Source organism: Canis lupus, chromosome 17, assembly GCF_011100685.1.
Source record: "Canis lupus familiaris isolate Mischka breed German Shepherd chromosome 17, alternate assembly UU_Cfam_GSD_1.0, whole genome shotgun sequence".
Classification (NCBI taxonomy): Eukaryota; Metazoa; Chordata; class Mammalia; order Carnivora; family Canidae; genus Canis; species Canis lupus.
Genome location: NC_049238.1, coordinates 31,233,994 through 31,253,358, shown reverse-complemented (window position 1 = coordinate 31,253,358; position 19,365 = coordinate 31,233,994). Strand labels below are relative to the sequence as shown.

Sequence of the window (19,365 nt, the reverse complement as noted above, 5' to 3'; positions counted from 1 at the left end):
ATACCATCCTTCCAATTAGTTTTGCTTCCTTCAGTCTCATCTTCATTTCAACTCAATCTTCATCCTGATACCAGAGAGATTCTTGAGCAAACAGATCTAGTTATGTCAGTGTCTTGTTTAAAACCTTTCAGTTTTTCTTTACTTCTCTGGTCACTCACCTCCCCACTTCTTCGCATTAAACACAAACCTGTCCTTTAGGCTTAGCCTTCCCTCCAGGTGCTCTTAGACCCAATTCTTAAAGTTTCCCAACATATCATTTGGTCTTGGCCTCTATAATTTTTTGTATGCTGGCTTTTTTAGTAAAAGCCCTGCTTCCTTAAGTGCTGCCTTTCATATCTTATTCTTTATGCCCCAGTTTATATGTGTTTTACTTGGGAAGACTTTTTTTTTTCTTTTCTTTCTTTCTTTTTTTTTTAGAGAGAGAGAGAGTGCAAGCTGGAGGAGGGTAGGGGCAGAGGGAGAGAGAGAATCTTAAGCAGACTTCATGCCCAGCGCAGAGCCCAACATGGAGCTCAATCTCAAAACCCTGAGATCCTGACCTGAGCTGAAATCAAGAGTCAGACGCTTACCTGACTGAGGCACTCAGGCACCCTGCTTGAGAAGACTTCTGATACTCCTCACACCATCAACAGGGTCACTCCCTTTTTTTTTTGTCATCACTCTATCTTAAATATAACTACATTTTAGCCCCATCACATTGTTAAGTCAGTTGTGTACATGTCTAGCTCCTCTGTGAGCTGAACTCTTTGTGAGGCAGATGCTATGTCCTTATTCCTCTTTGTGTCCCCAGCAAATAAGGGGAAGTGTGGAAAGAAAGATTGTTATATATATGGGCCTAAAGGCTAATTAACAGGCTCCAAGAAATGAGAAAATCTTTTTAGTCAATTTAATTATAGAAAAGATTTAAATTCTCTGATTTGTTTTATTTTTTGGCTTCTTAAATTTTGTTTACAAAGGATTTTTGCTGTGATTCTTAAGTCTATGAATGAGGAGAGATAAGCACCTAAAACCTCAAATGTTGGCTAAATAATCATTGTAACACTGAGAAAGAAATTTAACAATCCAAATCTTTAATATTATTTGCTAGGATAAAGATTTTGAGAATACCAGTTTTATTTTATATTCTCTGTTGTAGTTATAAATAAAAGTAGCAGATCTGTGCTCAAGATAGGACAAAATACACTCCAGAAGCCTTTCTAATTCTTCAGAGAGCCATTAACTAGAAAAGGCTATGAAAAATTCATCAGAATTCAACATAGTGTTTTCTGGCAGTTTACCCAAGGGGTTGCTGAATACACTTAGAGGACTTGTATCAAACAACTAGGAATTGAAATAGACCTGATCCCTTTGTTTTTTTTCAAATTCCACAAAATCTGGCAATAATAGTCAACAAAGTTGCTTCTGAACCTGTTAGAAACCACTAGAGACAAAACAGACCATCAAGATAGATGCAAGCAGTCCTTAAAGAAGGTTTAAAATTCAACATGACATCTTCAGTTGAATATAATGATTATACCTTAAAAGAATGAGTCACTGTCATGATCACATGAATTTCTTATCCATAGTTAACATTAATTCTTTACTGAAGTTCTTGCATTTGCTTTACTTAAATTACCTAATTATATTTTTTGAAGTATATGAAGTTTTTAATATCAATAAATATAGGGCAGCCCTGGTGGCACAGTGGTGTAGCGCCACCTGCAGCCCAGGGTGTGATCCTAGAGACCAGGGATCGAGTCCCATGTTAGGCTCCCTGCATGGAGCTTGCTTCTCCCTCTGCCTGTGTCTCTGCCCCCTCTCTCTCTGTGTCTCTCATGAATAAATAAATAAAATCTTAAAAAATATATGTCAATAAATATATTTTGAAAACCGTATATAAGATAGAGCCCACATTTGATGTATAAACCCATCATGCTTTTTATAACTGGTGTTACACACACCCTCAGTGAATATCAGCTGTAGATGACTTTTGAAGGCTGTCGTAAGATTTGGCTGGGTAACCTATTCTGTATGGTCTTGAATAATTTGGATCATTTGATCTATTAAATACATTTGAGTACCACTTAAGTGGAATGGAATGCTTTAGCTGTAACCCTATACAGCTGTAACACTCATAGAAAAGAGCTGTTTTTTTATTCTGTCTGTATAGGAAATGTAATACTACTTATGTCTGCTCATTAAGAAATCTCTTAACGGCATCTTCCTTAAAAGAATAAAGAGCAAAGTGTGTATTTCAGGAATTGGTGCTCTCTTGTCTTGAAAACATTTACCATTGTCCATACTTTTCAGTCAGAGGTTTTGAAGTATTGTTTTTGTTTTTAAGGAAATAAAATAACATTAGTCTTTCATGTGAATGAACCTTGTGATCCTCATTTGACAAGTTTAAGATATGGTAAAGGTTAATATTCATAAACTTAGAACAGCTGGCACCATGCATTATTTTCTGTTTAAGCCTAATTCTTTGTGATTAACTTATCTAATAGGTTTTATTTGGCTATTAGTAACTATCAGTGAATAAAATGGTTTGAATTTAAATTTTTAAAATTGTATGCGTCATGTGAGGTGTCAAACCTAGCCAACATTTGAATTGTATGTGCCTAAATTATAAGCAATATCAAGTTTGTTTGTTTAAACCATAGCATTTCACTACTCTGGTTATATACAGTTCATTTGATTCTACATAATAAGCATCTATTTTAGTTCTGTCTTTATATGTTGAGTTTCTGCTTTCGGGGTATATGCTCCTGAAATCACCCAAACTCAAGCCTTACCACTATCCCCTTTTCAATCTTAATTCCAAGAAAGAAATACTTTATCCCTTTCATCCCTATAGCACCAAGGCTTTGAATATACTGTCAATGTCAGGGATTTAGAGTGCAAAATAAAGAGCATAAGATTCTATAACTAGATAAACAAGGCTCTGCCCAATTAGATCATCACAGTCCATCCAGTAAACAAGGGAACATGCAATGTAATTCAGTATGACAGACTGATAACAAAAATATGGTAAGCATTAGCAGAATAAAGGCCTCTATAAGCAGGGGTTGTTTTTGGTTTATCTCTATGTATCCCACACCAATAGAGTCTGGTACTTAATAGAGTCAATAAATCATTTAAATGAATGAGATTAATTCTACCTTAGAAAGAGGTGAGAAACAAGGAAGTCTTCCCAAATGAGATGAGATCTGGGCTTTGAAAGCCAAACAGGCAGATGAAAGGGACAGAGAATGAATGATAGGCATGGAGAACAGTGTGAGTAAAACTGCATGCCATGTTTTAGCAAACTGCAAATAGTTTGAATTGCTTCAGCATAAAGTGTAAATTGAAGAGCAGCCAGAGATGGATATATATATATTAGTGAAGAATTATATTGTTTCCATGGGTTTCTTTGAAAAACAAAGAACATTTAAAAAAATATCTGATTAATTTACACTTTCCCTGAACACTTTTTATTTTTATTTATTTATTTTTTAAAAGATTTTATTTATTTATTCATAGAGACAGAGAGAGAGAGGCAGAGACACAGGCAGAGGGAGAAGCAGGCATCATATAGAGAGCCTGACGTGGGACTCGATCCAGGGTCTCCAGGATCACGCCCTGGGCTGCAGGCGGCGCTAAACCGCTGCGCCACTGGGGCTGCCCCCTGAACACTTTTTAAAATGCGTTTCTGTGTACCTAAACCTCAGAGGGCTTTGATATTTTTAAAAGTTAATTAAAATTATTGTTGATTAAATATTTTCATTTTATCTATAGCATTTTAGCTGGATTTTTAGTAACTTTATAATTTTATAAATTTTGCTTATAATTTTGAATGAAAATGATTGTACCTTTTCAGATTATACAGGTTTATAAGTGCTGCATTTGCATTTATTACATGCCAATGTTCATTAAAGTATGACAGCATACTTCAAGCCAGCCAAGTGTTCTATGGAACTCTACCATGTGAATAGATAAAGTTTGTGGACATTTTCCTTATGCTAGTGTGTCTACTAGGACACTCCTCAGACTCCAAATTTGACAGTCAAGGGTTTAGTGGAAAGAGCTGTAGCCCAAACACCAGGAGGCCCAGGTTCAATATTTACAGCATTACTAGTTAGCTATAGGATCGTGGGTGTTTCCTTTTTCTCATTTGCTAAATAAATAGTGGGGCTGAGTTAAATGACTTCTAAAGTCCCTTTTATTTCTAAAATTCTGTGGTTTTATAAATCTGTAGCTATAGTTCATATGATGCTGGAGCGTTGGACGGGAATGTAAACCCCAATTATAGCTACAGTTTCCAGTACTACATCTTGTGAAAACAGGAGCTGTCTATACTGTGTTTTCTCAAATATACTTTCATTTTTTTAAATTTAGTTCTATGTGTGAGATACAGTTTTTCTTCTTTTAAGTGCTTTTTTTTTTTAAAAAAAAAAGATTTTATTTTTTATTTTTAAGTGATCTCTACACCCAGTGTGGGGCTGAACCTACAACCCAGAGATCAAGAGTCACATGCTCCACCAGCTGAGCCAGCCAGGTGTCCCGAGATACAGTTTTTCTTATTAAACTTTTATAATAAATTCCTTTTTCTCCCCAAGTTATATATATATATTAGAGATTTGGGTAGGATAGGTGGTGGAGATATCTAGTAAGTGATTTGAAGTACGTGTCTAAAACTCAGGAGAGAAGTAGATTTTGAGTCATCTACATAGATTATAGTTTAAAATGTGGAAGTAAATAAGATTGGGGGGAAAGAACAAAAGAAGGGAGTAAACAAACAATATAATTCATACTTAAGAGATAGAGGAAAATAAGGAACTTCACAAGAAAATGCGAAAGGAGCAAAGAAGAGAGGTAGAATAGATTGTGTTGACTGAGAGCCCCCCAAGAAAAGCACACCATCTGGTGTTAAGATTTACTAATAAATGAAGATAAATCAGCCATGAAGGTCAAGGGTATCAGAGAAGGCCATTCAAGCCAGTGGGTGCATGCAATTCAATGAATAAATATAAAACTTTTGTAAGAAGAATCAGACCTATAAATACAGAGAACAAACTGATGGTTGCCAGAGGGAAGGGGCTATGGAGATGGGCTAAGTAGGTGAAGGGGAATGGGAGATACAGGCGTCTGGTTGTGGAATGATTAATAAGAGAATAGAAGGAACAGCATCTGGAATATAGTCAGTGATACTATAATAGTATTGTATGGTGACAGATGGTAACTACTTGTGAGCATAGGTATAGAGAAGGTGAATCACTGTTGTATACCTAAAACCATTGTAACATTGTGTGTCACCTATACTCAAATTAATAAATAAAATATATGTGAAGTTCTAGTTTAAAAACAAAAAAGTGGTTTAATCTTGTTAAGTGTTGAAGGGAAATAGGTTTACAAGGTTCATTAGCTATACACATTAGAGTATGATGGTATGGTGAATAGCAAGCACTGAGCTGAGAAACAGATTCTGGGTTCTAAGTCCAAACTCTATCCATTATTTTAATTGTACAGCCATTCAGTCATCTAATAGGGTGGAGAGATTTATAAACAAATCAGTTACAATCAGGTTGGTAATTGCTATCCTAAATATGACCAAAAATGATTGGGCAAATTATTTAAGTCTTTTGGGGCTTAGTTTCTTCACCTATAAAATAATAATAAGTTGTTTTAAGTCTCATATTTGATGTAGCACCCCATCCTACAGTCGTGAACTGTTGTATTATTTGCCTCTAAAATTCTTCTTTAAAAAGTATTTTAAATGCTTATAAAAAGCATTTTTAAAAAATTTAAATGTATTTTTTAAAAAGTAAAATTTAAATGCTTATATAAAAAGTATTTTATATGTATGTATATATATATAGAACTATGTTTTTTTAAGATTCGTTTCTTTGAGAAAGAGTACGAGTGCCCATGAGTGGGGGGAGGGGCAGAAAGAGAGAGAATCCCAAGCTGACTCCCTACTGAGTGCAGAGCCTGATGTGGGGCTTCATCTCGACCCATGAGATGACCTGAGCAGAAATCACAAGTCTGATACTTAACTGACTCAGCCACCCAGGCGCCCCCTATGTACTTATAACATACATTTCAGAAAGTTTTATGTGGTATACTATTAAAATGTCCCCCTACACTGAGGCTTTCATACCTTGTCTGCTGATGAAGTATAATAGTATAAACCATACTACATGTGCTTGGGCAGTGAGTATTGTGCACTTTCCTCCAAAGAGAACTCTGCCACTCTTTGGAGAGCTGAGCATATTTTAAAATATATGTTGTCTCCTGGAACTGATATTTCTGCCATTTTTTAAAAGTAGGGCATAGGGGGACCTGGGTGGCTCAGCCAGTTAAATGTCTGCCTTCGGCTTAGGTCATGATCCCAGAGTCCTGGGATTGAGCCCTAAGCTTGGGCTCCCTGCTCAGTTGGGAGTCTGCTTCTCCCTTTCCCTCTGCACCTCCCCACTGCTTATGCTATCTCTGTCTCAAATAAATAAGATATTTAAAAAGTAAAAAAAAAAAAAAAAAAAAGAGAGAGAGAGAAAGAGAGAGAGAGAAATAGTTGTGACCCATAGTGAATGGCAAAGTATGCCAGTAAAGACTATCATGATGGTTATTAAAATGTAAGTTTTACAGAGGCCAGTGGCCTAATGTACCTCCAAAGAAACAGTTGAGGAAAATGAAGGTAAAGATTATTATGCATTTATGAATAAGTGACTATTAAAGCAGAGACAGTCACAGATTGTCAGAAGTGCTCATTTTGTGTCCTTTGATATAAGGTGACTTTGTATTCAACAAACATTTATCAAGTTTCTATTATGTGCTGGTGTTATATTGGTGAAATCCCTTTTGGATTTTATCATTTAGTGGGAAAGAGAGTGGAACAAGGGCTAGAGACTCATGGGAGGTCAATTTTGCCCAAGTAATAAATGATCTAACTACCACTTTTTTTTGTTGTTTTCTTTTGTTTGTTTGTTTTCTCTCCTACCACTGGTTCATGATGAAAACCATATAAACTGCATCTTTTATTCCTGGCTTATCCTCTCTCTCTCCCTCTCTGCATTCCAACACCTCAAGGTAACTGTGGTTTAAGAAAAAAAATATATTGAAATTTGTGGTTAAGTATCTGAATCTCCAGGAGCATGTGAATAAGCCTAGATGGTATATGTAGCTGGGAAAAAGTTTAAGAACTGACTTCTGGGTCATAATATTTAAATCTGTATTGCAAGCCAGATCGTATACTTGAGTACAAATCTACATTTTAATTACTTTTGCTTTTTGTTTATAGGTCCAGGGACAAGTTCATCCGACTCTTGAGTCTAGTGACGATGCTCTTCAATATGTTGAAGAATTAATTTTGCAGTTATTAAATATGCTATGCCAAGCTCAGCCCCGAAGTGCTTCAGATGTAGAGGTATGTTAAATTTTGCCTTGTATTTACTTCATATATACAGATATGTATATACACACATATATCTAATCTGTACTTATTGTAATGTCAGCGGAAGAGTTTGCTCTTCAAGTCCACAAAATATATATGTGGTACTAAAAAAATGAAGCCTGAATTTATTCTTTGTATTAGGTGTATGATAACTTGTATATGTTTTAGCTGTCCAGTTATTCCATGTTTGGCTTTAAATCTGGAATGAACTTTTGTTGGCCTCCAAATACTACTTCTTGATGCAAGAATTTTAAGCACACGCACATAGCTTTAAAGTGGAATATGTTCAAGTGTTTCTTTCATTTTTAAAGCCAACTATCATTTATAAAACATTTCATTTGGGGCACCTAGGTGGCTCAGTTGGTTAAGCGTCTGACTATGATTTCAGCTCAGGTCTTAATATCAGGCTCATTAGTTTAAGCCCCGCTGGTCATGGAGCCTACTTAGATTAAATTTAAAAAAAATTTTTTTTAAATTCATGTCAGTTAATGTTTTGATCTTCAGTTGTTACATGTATTTTATTTTATTTTTTAAAAAAGATTTTATCATTTATTCATGAGAGACACAGAGAGAGAGAGAGAGAGAGAGAGAGGCAGAGACATAGGCAGAGGGAGAAGCAGTCTTCCCACGGGGAGCCTGATGCAGGACTCAATGTCTGGATCACGCCCTGAGCTGAAGGCAGATGCTCAATCGATGAGCCACCCAGGCATTCCTGTTACATGTATTTTGGATAGTAAGTGAACTCCTTCCCACCAGTTGGAAGAGAAGGAAACATAAAAATCTAGGAAGTTCTTGCAATCTCCTAGTAAGATGATATGGCCCCTGTGTTTTTAGGGTTTCTAGTTTAGAGGAGATACAGGTGGGAGTATGGGCAATAACATTATGTGATATACTGAATAAAAGGTATGTGGGAAGCTATAAAAGGGACAAACTAATCACATAGGTTTTGTGGCTTAAGGATTAGCCTCCTAGAAGAGGCATCTGAAGGAGTCAAAAGTCTGAAAAGAAAAAAGAAAAAAGGTGGGATCCCTGGGTGGCGCGGCGGTTTAGCGCCTGCCTTTGGCCCAGGGCGCGATCCTGGAGATCGAATCCCGAGTTGGGCTCCCGGTGCATGGAGCCTGTTTCTCCCTCTGCCTGTGTCTCTCCCTCCCTCTCTCTCTCTCTCTCTCTCTCTCTGTGTGACTATCATAAATAAATAAAAAAATTAAAAAAAAAAAGAAAAGAAAAAAGGTTTGAAATTCTACCTGTAAAAAATGGGAGATAGAGCTGGAAGAAATATAGTTTTCTGGCATGAAGGATCAATTTGACTTTAATGACATTGAATATATACTGGTACAAATCTTTGAGTTTCTCTGACATTTCTTTTGCCATTTTCAAATGTGGGCACAAAAAAGATAGTTGGGTTGAACGTATTTCACCATGGATATACAGTGGAACCGTAGGCCAAGGAATGAGGGAATTTAATAATAGCGATGCTTTATAACCTTTCAGAATACAACACACATAGAATTAAATAAAGATTTTATCACAAAGAGTGGCTAGGTAGGAGGTATATCTAAATACCCCAGGCCCTGCTTAGTTCCCTAGGAGGCTGAGGAATTAATATGAGGGCATATCCGATAAGAAACTTCTGAAAAGGGACACCTGGGTAGCTCAGTGGTTGAGTGTCTGCCTTCAGCCCAGGGTGTGATCCTGAAGTCCTGGGATCAAGTCTCACATCGGGCTCCCTGCATGGAGCCTGCTTCTCCGTCTGCCTATGTCTCTGCCTCCCTCTCTCTCTCTCTCTCTCTGTGCTCTCTGGGTCTCTCATGAAGAAATAAAATCTTAAAAAAAAAAAAAAAAAAAAAAAGAAAGAAACTTCTGAAAAGTGTATCCAAACTGGATAGGGAAAAAAAGTGAACTGTAATAATGGCCGATATTTGAGTGCTTGCTATAGTATCATGCACTGTTCTAAAACACTTCTATGTTTTACGTTTTATTTAAAGTTTTTAATAACACCATGAAGATGGTGCTATTTTTTCCCCTTACTAGATGTAAGCTCCAAGGTTATTTTTCTTGCTCACTGCTAAATTCCTAGCGCCCAGAACAATGTCTGGCACTGAGAAGGCACTCGGGAAATACATGTTGAATGAATAAATGTGGAAACTGAAGCACAGAGAGGTTAAATAAATTGCCCTTGCCCAAGGTCACAGCTAAAAGGTAGTGAAGCCAAGACTAACCCCAAAAGTGTAAGCTTTCTGGATGTACATTCCAGCTCAGCTGTTCTGCCAGGAGAGGGCAAGTAAACTGGAAAAACATGCATGGAACTAGGGTATTGGATTTCTCAATAAGGTCAGAGAACTGATAACACTGAAATACCTGAGTGGGAGAATTAAAAGAATAGATTGGGATCAGAGACAAAATTGTTGGAATTTAAGATTTCCTCAGTAACACAGTTACAAAGCAGGATGCGGCCCTGTGATGGTGGCTGGGCTAGAAGCAAAGGTCCCCAAGTTGAGGTATTCAAGGAATTAAGAGGCCAGGGTATTTTATGTGTCCTTAATATAGATGATAAAGTCACACAGATGATGGCAAGATTTTACATGACCCAGAAACAGCTTGGGGAGTGGAAAAGATGTTAAATTTACCTTCAAGTGGGTTTTGGGACAGGGCAGCTTTTGATCTAGAAGTCTTCAGGAGAACAGATTTCAGCTGAAGCAAAGAGATAAAACTCTTAAAAACACTGAATTACAGAGGTTGTGGATGTAGAAATATTTTATATGATGGAATAGTAATTCACTTTGATTTCCTAAGTAATTCAAAGTAGGTTTTATACATTTTTATCCCATTTTTCCCATTGAATTATAAGATCAGCTATCTTATATTCATGATTTCTTTTAGATACTTAATTACACTGGGACTCAGAGTAGATCTTGAATAGAACTGGTTGCCTGACTCTTCTCATGAACATTTCCAGTTGCAATTGCTCTTTTGGATCTTAGTTAGGTTCTCCCACAGTGTTTATAAAATGCAGCATTCATCCTTTTGCCTGCTGTATTAGAATACAGATCTCATCTTGCTTGACAATCTGATGTTAGAGGACATTCCAGGAATTTCCTGGTTTGATAACATTACAAACTCAAATTCAGCTCTTTCTAGATACCTTATACTATATACTATATACCTATGTTTATCTAGCCTTCTTCTTTTAATTAATATAGAAACAAATATATAATTTTCCAATATTGAAGAAATTTCCATTAATTCTTGGAAATTACTGAGTCTCTTTAGTCTTTAACTTGTGCAGATTTAACCAATATGTAGGCCCTCAAGCCCTCAAGACTCTAAGTAATAAAAAATACTTTATAGCTTCTTAGTGTTCAGAAAACTTCTGAGATCTTGAAGGTATACGTTTACCCTATGCCTTATCTTGTTATTTTCAAGCACTTAACCTGGACCCTTAAAATAGATATAGCCATGTGATATATCAGTGATCTGGCTTTGGGATTGGGAATGGTTGGAAGAGAGAATATATATGACAGTAATAGAAATAACAATGAGTTGTGTAATAGGCTTTGTGATTTCAGAGTACTGTTACATACATATTTGTCTTTATAACAACTCTGTAGTTATTCTCCTTATTTTATATGTTAGACAACCCTCAGAATGGTAGATTTTTAGAAAAGGTGGAAACTTGGGTCTTTTCCATTCAATAATCAAATACCTTTGTTCTTGTGCCATTCCCTAAAGTTTATTTAGACAAGAATATGGGTATGTAGAGATATTTAAATGAATATAATGGTGTCTTAGATTCTTTTATCAGAAAATAATTCTTCATTTTCTCATTCATTAGGATTTTTAATTTCTTTAATACATTTGTTTAATTTCTTTAATACATTTAATTTCTTTAATACATCTATAGAGCTTTCTTTTAAAATAATAAGGGCCATGAATTTTGCAAGCCCTTCAAATAAATTTTGAGGTGAGAGTTCATCAAAATTTTTTAAAATATGGGGGCCATATTAAAAATTTTACTTAAAAATAGATCCATCTGAATTAGTGCAATATATACATTTCTAATCTTTCTAAAGAATACATTTCGATTAAAGTATCAACAAAGTAGAATAGCAATTCAAGCTTAATATTTGGCCCCAAGGGGATTCGTTTTAATGAAAAACTAAAAGTTTTAGTTGCCCTGTAATTTTGGGAAAAGATACTTCAAAAGTACTTGAAAACTGATGGATTATATAATACATATCTATAATCTTGCTTACGTTAATTAAAAGTTTTGATAAATGGTACTACAGATAATCACAGGTTAGGGACTGTCATAGTTCAAATGAAAGGGATTTCTTTTTATTGATATTGCCAAAATTAACTAATCCATACCACCAATATTTGAGCATCTACTACCTGTCAGGCAGTGTTCAGGATGAATAAGGAAGCATTTATACGAATGCTCTGGGAATGCAGAGGAGGAGTATGTATTGTTTCTGTCTTTTCAAAATAATTTAATATTTAGAACATAGGTATAAAATTATTCCAGTCTAGTTTATTCTCCCTATGTTCGTTTTCTATATTTAATCTTTTTAAAAAATAGAAGCAAAAAATAATAGTATTTTTTTCTGTGTCCTGGTAAAGTATATTTTATTTAATTTCTTAGGTCTCATCCTTTCATAATTGTACTTGTTCTTTTTCTTCTTTTCTCTGGTTAACGAAACTGATTTCCATTTGTTAATGTCTTTCTTCTTTCCCTTTCTGGCCTCTATGTCCTGTATTTAACCAACTTTGATTTCTTATGATACCGATGCATTTTTCTTCTCATTTAACTCAGGCTTTCTTGGACTAATTTACCTAAGACTCTTTTTTCTATGAGCTATAATCTAAAATTTTAAAAGTGTGCTTTACTTTTCCATTCATTTTTTTTAAATTAACTTCTTTTCCTTCACATCCTAAAGAATCTTTATAATTTCTAATAAGTGTTCTATTAACGTTTAGATTTCCCAAGTAATTTCTCCATATTTTATACCTTTCTAGGACCCTCCCCCCCAATTCCCCACAGTAAGCCTTTATTACTATTAATAGGACTTCAAAAGTACCTGTGGGTCTGAATATTTACGCTGAAATACATGTGTGGGAATTTTCATAGGCCCTAGAATATTTGTATTGGAATTGATCTGAAAGGATATCTATTTAGATCCTTTTTTTATGTAAAGGAAAAGAGAGGGTTCTGCTAATAAAGAGACAGTTGAACCTTAAACCTAGCTCTGTATCTCATTTTTTTCCAAAGCCACTAGATATTAATAAAGATGGAATTTCTCATTTCAAACAAATGAAATTATTAAAGTAGCAGAGTACTAGAATTTTAATTCATGAATCTTTCATTGATCATTCCTCTTTGGGCTTTAAAAAAAAACTTTTAAAATCTATAAAATAATTGTAAAAATTTATTGTGCTCTATTAAATTTGCCACTACAAGGGATAAAGTGATTCTTTCAACTTGGCCTTTTGACATTTAAGGCACTTTTATTTTTTGACCCTACCAGTTTTCCCATACATTGACTCTGATTATTACCTCCTAAATATACAGTTGGTAATTTGATTCCAGTAATATACTAAGAAGTAAGTTTAAAATGTATTTTTCATCAGTATTATTTTCCCTTTCTTGCTTCCTCTTTTATCATTCCTGATTTTCTTTCCCCTTCTTTCTCAAAACAATAGATAAACTTGGAATTAGATGGATACAACTGAGATGGGAAGGGATTGCTATTCTTTTTTCTTCCACCTCTACTCCTGTCTCATTTGCCTCTGTAATTCCACCAATGTCTTTTTTTCCCCAAAAAGACATATGTTCAGTATATTTAGAATTGGCATACTGAGTTCAGCTTCTCTTCTGCTTTTCTCTCACCATTATACACCAGTGCTTTTTAAGATTCTAGGTCATGACCCATTAATAAGTCATAAAATCACTTTAGTGCATTGCCCAGCATGTTTTAAATGAATAGAAAATATCAGTGCATTGCATCTAATAAGGGCAGGTTCTGTTTTATGAACTTTGTTCCAGCTTAGTATGTGTATGATGTGTTAGGATGTAATGTGAAATGTATTAAGAATTTATTATTTTTAGGAGGCCTGGGTGGCTCAGTGGTTGGTTGAGTGTCTGCCTTCAGCTCAGAGTGTGATCCTAGGGTCCGGTGATTGAGTCCTGCTTCGGGCTCCCTGTGAGGAGCCTGCTTCTCCATCTGCCTATGTCTCTGTCTCTCATGAATAAATAAATAAAAATCTTTACCAAAAAATTTATTATATTTACTCTGAGTTGAGGGGGAAAAAAGAAAGAAAAGAAATTAGCAATCCACAGGGCTATCTATAATTGTTACTTTTGGATTACCAAGTTGTTTCCTGGGAAAACGGAAAAGAATTTTTGCTTTGGTTGTTCCTTTCCACCGTTTTCCCCTTCTCTTTTCTCCTTTTTCACCTGCCAGACTACCCCCAATATTTTGGACCTCTATACTGCCTGTGTTATATGAAGATATACTGTCCTGGCAAATAGCTTTCAACTAGGCATTTCAAAAAGTATGTGAAATTATAATTACAATAATTTCTTTCAACACACCTCTAATTCATTAATTAGAATTGAAACGATCACTTCTTATGTTGGGCAGCTGATTTAGCCTTAAACGTAGATGAAGAGAAAATTTATTTAACTGGAATAGGTTGAACTATTCTCACTTTATAAATTTGTTCTTAACATGTCCTAGAATCAACATGTTTTTCCCCCAGAGTATCACATAGCAATCTTTTTATTTTCCATTTTAATAGCAACTGACAAAAGTTTTTATTCAGACTTGTAATGATGATGTTTAATTTTATCTAATAGTTTTTATGTACTACTAGTTACATACATGTGTTTAAATTAATAGCGACCTCTACTGGCTTTAACTATGGTATCCTGAAAATGGAATTTAAAAACTTAAGAGAATGTTTTGAAGTGAATTATATTAAAGTATGAAAGTATGGAAATTCAGCTTTTACATTAATATGAGTTCCTTCACTTGCAGTGGAAATTCTAACTGAATAAGTACTAGAAATTATTTTGTTAAAAATTAATGATCAATGAAGGATTCAAAATATAAAAATTACTATTACCAAGTGTAGACCCTTGATTCCATGATGTGTAAATAGTTTTGAAGTTAGGTACTTTAGTATGGATGAATAAAGTGAAGGAAAAAATTCTTAGAGGTTTCAAGTGCAAAATACTACTTGAGGTTATGATTGGTGTTGAAAAGACAAATGAAGGAGAATTGGGTTTAGATATACGTTTCTTGAATTTAGGTCTTGTTCTTGAGATTTTATATACTCAATTCAATGGTTATTCTAATCATTCTTGTCATTAGCTTTATCACAGTGAAGTCGAAATTCAGAATGTGATTTTCCCCTGAGATAATATAAGGGATATTTAGTCTCTTAATTTCCTAATTAAGAAACTAATACATTGACAGCTATAGTTCTCTTAGCTTAAGTTATGTTTGTAGTATAAATTATACCACATGTGAAAAGCCTGCTTTTGATATTCTTTGATTTTAAAAGTAAATGGTAAGTGAAGAGCACTATTTAATGTATTTGTTGCTTAGTTGTTATTTTCCTATTTTCCAAGGAACGTGTTCAAAAAAGTTTCCCTCATCCAATTGATAAGTGGGCAATAGCTGATGCCCAATCGGCTATTGAAAAGAGGAAGCGAAGAAACCCTTTATCTCTCCCAGTAGAAAAAATTCATCCTTTATTAAAGGTAAAGCTGAAATACTGCCTTCTTGCCTTTTAAAAGCAAAATAAAACCCATGATTTTCAAACATTAAGAATATATTTTTATGGATGATAGTGAGTTGAAGGGTGAAATTCTCTCATATTAATTTTTCCAGGAATTCTTGTTGTGGGGAGGGATGATATAATAGGAAAGTATAAGTTGGGCATCGTGATTTAAAGTAACTTCATACCAACAAAAATATGCAAATTGAAAAGACTAAAAGAAAAGTTACAATTGTGGATTTTATTCATCTCAGGTGTTACTATAATCTCAGAGAATTTATAAAACTCCTTGCTTGTTGGTTAGACCTAAGTGTCCTTATAAACCTTTCACATCATTATGTGTGAAGGGACCTCTGTGAGACTGAGGCTTACACAGAGCTACGTGTAAGCTTTGAATAAAAACTTTCTAAAGGTTATCTAAACTACCCAGTCCTCTCCTCATTTAAATCAGTCAGCTGAATCTCTCCACAACTAGTGGAAAGAATAATTGCTGGAAGCTCTTATTTATTTAATAAAATGAACAAACTAATTATTAACACTCACATAAAAAAATATAGGGGCTATAGTAATTAAAACCTTAACAATACTTTGATATCCATAATTTTGTATAAACTATAACACAAGCAAAATGCTAAATCTTACATATATTATGTAATAACACTCCACAGATTTATTCTCATGCCCAGTTTGTAGATGAGGTGACTGAGACAGAAAGTAATTGAGTGACTTTGAGTTCACGTTCACAGGGCTCAGAGTGATAGTGTCAGGAAATGTAGATCTGTTTGATCTTATTCAAGATTTAAGATTAACACTTGGATAATGTTTAGGACTGTGAAAAGGTTATGTTTTGTATTTGGGTTGTTGGAATAGAAATATCTGCCTATGTCTTAACTGGTCTGAGGAAATAAGTGCAAGTTATAGAAAATTACTGAACTCTATTAGTAATTGCATACTTCTTTATAATTCTCTTCATGATTTTTACCAGCCATACATTAAATTATATTCTAAGAGAATTAACAAATTGAGGTATGTGCATGCTGTATTAATAATGATCCTAGACTGAATTTTGTGATCTGTTGTGGATATCATTCAATTTATTAATACATCCTTATCACTATAAACATTTTATAGTTTTTACATGTCTTTAAAGGTAAATGCCACCTGTCCCCAACTTAAGTAAACTTTTTATTTCAAAGGTTTTTTTAAATTGGATTGTTTAGAAAATAGAATTTGTTTTCCTGTAGGCATTAGTCAGCCCCACAAAATCCCATACATCCTTTGAATTCTAATCATACTATTTAATAACATGCTTTTAATAACCACTGTTGTTCAGTAGAACATAGCATGATTTTTTTTTCCCCATAGAAACAGTTATAGATACCAGGAATGTGCCACTAGGGTTTTGGGATCCCAGGTTCTTTTGGAAAGAAGAATAGAGCTATAAGGCTACTAGATATTCCCAGATACCAGTAATATATTAACTTTTGTTCTACGTAAAGATAAAATTTATTTTATATTTATTTATTTATTTAAATTTATTATTTTATTAAATAATTTATTATATAAATTATTTTATTTATAGTTTTACTTATTATAGTTAATTCCAAGTTTCCTGAATTAGATAAAGTGAACATTCCCCTACCCCCAAACTGGGGCTTCCCTTCCTAGATTAAGGATGATCTATTAAGTAATCTGTACTACTTAAGTATTTTATATGATCATAGGTAATTTTGCCTTACCTTTGCTTAGCTTGTATTTCCAAATAGCAGTATGTATATTATTCACAGATGAACCTACAATTAAATGTTGTTGATAGTCACAGGACTCTAAAAATTAAGCTAAATTGTATGCATTGTTTCTTTTTAATCGGTGTGTCAAATTTATAGTATATGATTTTTAAGTCTGTTTTTCTTTTAATTTTTCAGGAGGTCCTAGGTTATAAAATTGACCACCAAGTTTCTGTTTACATAGTAGCAGTATTAGAATACATTTCTGCAGACATTTTAAAGCTGGTGGGGAATTATGTACGGAATATACGGCATTATGAAATTACAAAACAAGATATTAAAGTGGCAATGTGTGCTGATAAGGTAGGATACTGATCTTCTCTATGTTTTGTTCTTAAATTTTTATTCCTGATTTATTGGATGCTAATCTGTTCAGACAATAAAATTATATATTGTGTTAGGATACATTTCCAGTAACCCAATAGCAAGTACTCAAGATAACACTTTATGGAAATAGAGTATTATATATAGTACTAAACTGTTTAAACATGTCATGCAGTTTTTCTTTGATGTGCTCTTGCAGATAGGGTTAATACTGGTAATAATCTCTTATTAGTAAAATTCTTTAAGTTATTTAGATCGGGACACTTAGAAGATTATGGATTTTGAAAATATAAAAATGCTTAACTCTTGAGTTTTATTTCAATACTTAACTATCTGTAGGTACTACTTGTATGGTTTTATTATAATAATATTAAGAGCAAACATTTATTGAAAGTTAAGCATATATGAAATTTATGTAATTTGGCCTTTATGGTATCACTCTAAGGTAAGATGCTCTTATAAAAGGGAAACTAAAGTTCAGAGAGATAAAGAAATTGTTCCTGAATTTTCTGAGAAGTTTTAAAGTCTAGACTCAAACTCTAGATTTGAGTCTAAAGGTTTTAATTATCATGCTAGACTGCCTCAGTATTTTCATTGTATAAAAATAACTTTGCAGAAAATAAAATATTTTCTGATGAAGGATTTCAATCCATTTTTTCTCACTATACTCTTACTGATTTGGAATATTCTTTCTGATTACTAAGTTCACTTAATTATGTTCCAGTCTTCTTTGTTCTTTCAGAATGTGAACATACAGGATTAAAAAACACCTGATCTGAGGAAGGATTTCAAATATATTGATATTTTTAAAGGAATAAGTATTTGGTTTTTAAAAGAGTTATCTTTTCAGTAAATGTAAAATACTTGACACTTCTAAATAAATTAGATAAGTATTTTTGAGTACATACTATGAGCTCACACAGGGAGGAAATACAAAAGAAGTGTAAAACAAGGCCCCAGGGGTGCCTGAGTGGCTCAGTTGGTTAAGCATCTATCTTAGACTTAGATCATGATCCCACGGTCCTGGGATTGAACCCTATGTCTTGCTCCCTGTTCAGCAGGAAGCCTCCTTCTCTTTCTGCCCCTCACCCTGCTCATGCTGGGATCAAACCCCATGTCTTGCTCCCTGCTCAGCAGAAAGCCTTCTTCTGTTTCTGCTACTCACCCTGCTCATGCTCGCTCTCTCATAAATAAATAAATAAATAAATAAATTCTTTTAAAAAACACAAAACAAGTCTCCAGAGTTGGTGAAGGAGAAAACTTACATTTGTGAAACAAGCAGAAAATAATCCAAGATAAAATATTACTTCACTTTGTTGTAGGGATAATCACACAGAAATTTACTGAAATGGAGAGATGAGGTTTAGCAAGAATAATAATAGTAGACTTCTTTGAAGAAACAGGACTAGTTTTGATCAGTTTCCAACAAATGTAATTAAGGAGGCCAATTAGCAGACTGTGAATTATCAGATACAGAGTGATGAGCCCTGGAATGAGGTAGCGATGGCAAGGGTATAAAACAGAAGAAACTAAGTAAGAGAGAAATCCAATACAGGATTTGAGAACAAATTTGAAGTAATAGGTTAACAAAAGAGAGACAATACTAGTATTAGTAGAGAACTTAGAGAAAGCAGTTTGTGATATTAGATGGGGAATTCTGTTTTAGAGAGATACGGAGGTGACAGAGGCAGTATAGCCAAGAAGAGATAATTGTGTACCTGCTTTTTATCACTTAAGAACTATATTCAAAGAGCAACTTAGGGTGCTTAAGCTTGACTATAGATTCATATTTTATTGTATTTGTTTTATATTTCTGTTTAGGTATTAATGGACATGTTTCATCAAGATGTAGAAGATATAAATATATTATCTTTGACTGATGAAGAGCCTTCCACCTCAGGAGAGCAAACTTATTATGATTTGGTAAAAGCATTTATGGCAGAAATTCGACAGTACATAAGGGAACTAAATTTAATTATAAAAGTTTTTAGAGAGCCCTTTGTCTCCAATTCAAAATTGTTTTCAGCTAATGTAAGTATTGTTGTGTACACATACATCGTTGCATGT

At 34.1% G+C, this 19,365-nt stretch overlaps 1 protein-coding gene across 2 annotated transcripts in view; it reads left to right on the top strand.

Annotated features, from left to right (window-relative positions):
* The window catches only part of SOS1 (SOS Ras/Rac guanine nucleotide exchange factor 1), a 139,666-nt gene that overhangs the window by 56,030 nt on the left and 64,271 nt on the right, over positions 1-19,365 (top strand). For both annotated transcript variants that reach the window (XM_038561328.1, XM_038561327.1), the window contains exons 2-5: positions 7,253-7,378; positions 15,039-15,170; positions 17,113-17,277; positions 19,120-19,329. In XM_038561328.1, coding sequence (XP_038417256.1) covers positions 7,253-7,378; positions 15,039-15,170; positions 17,113-17,277; positions 19,120-19,329 — 633 coding nt within the window. The remainder of the gene's footprint in view (positions 1-7,252; positions 7,379-15,038; positions 15,171-17,112; positions 17,278-19,119; positions 19,330-19,365) is intronic.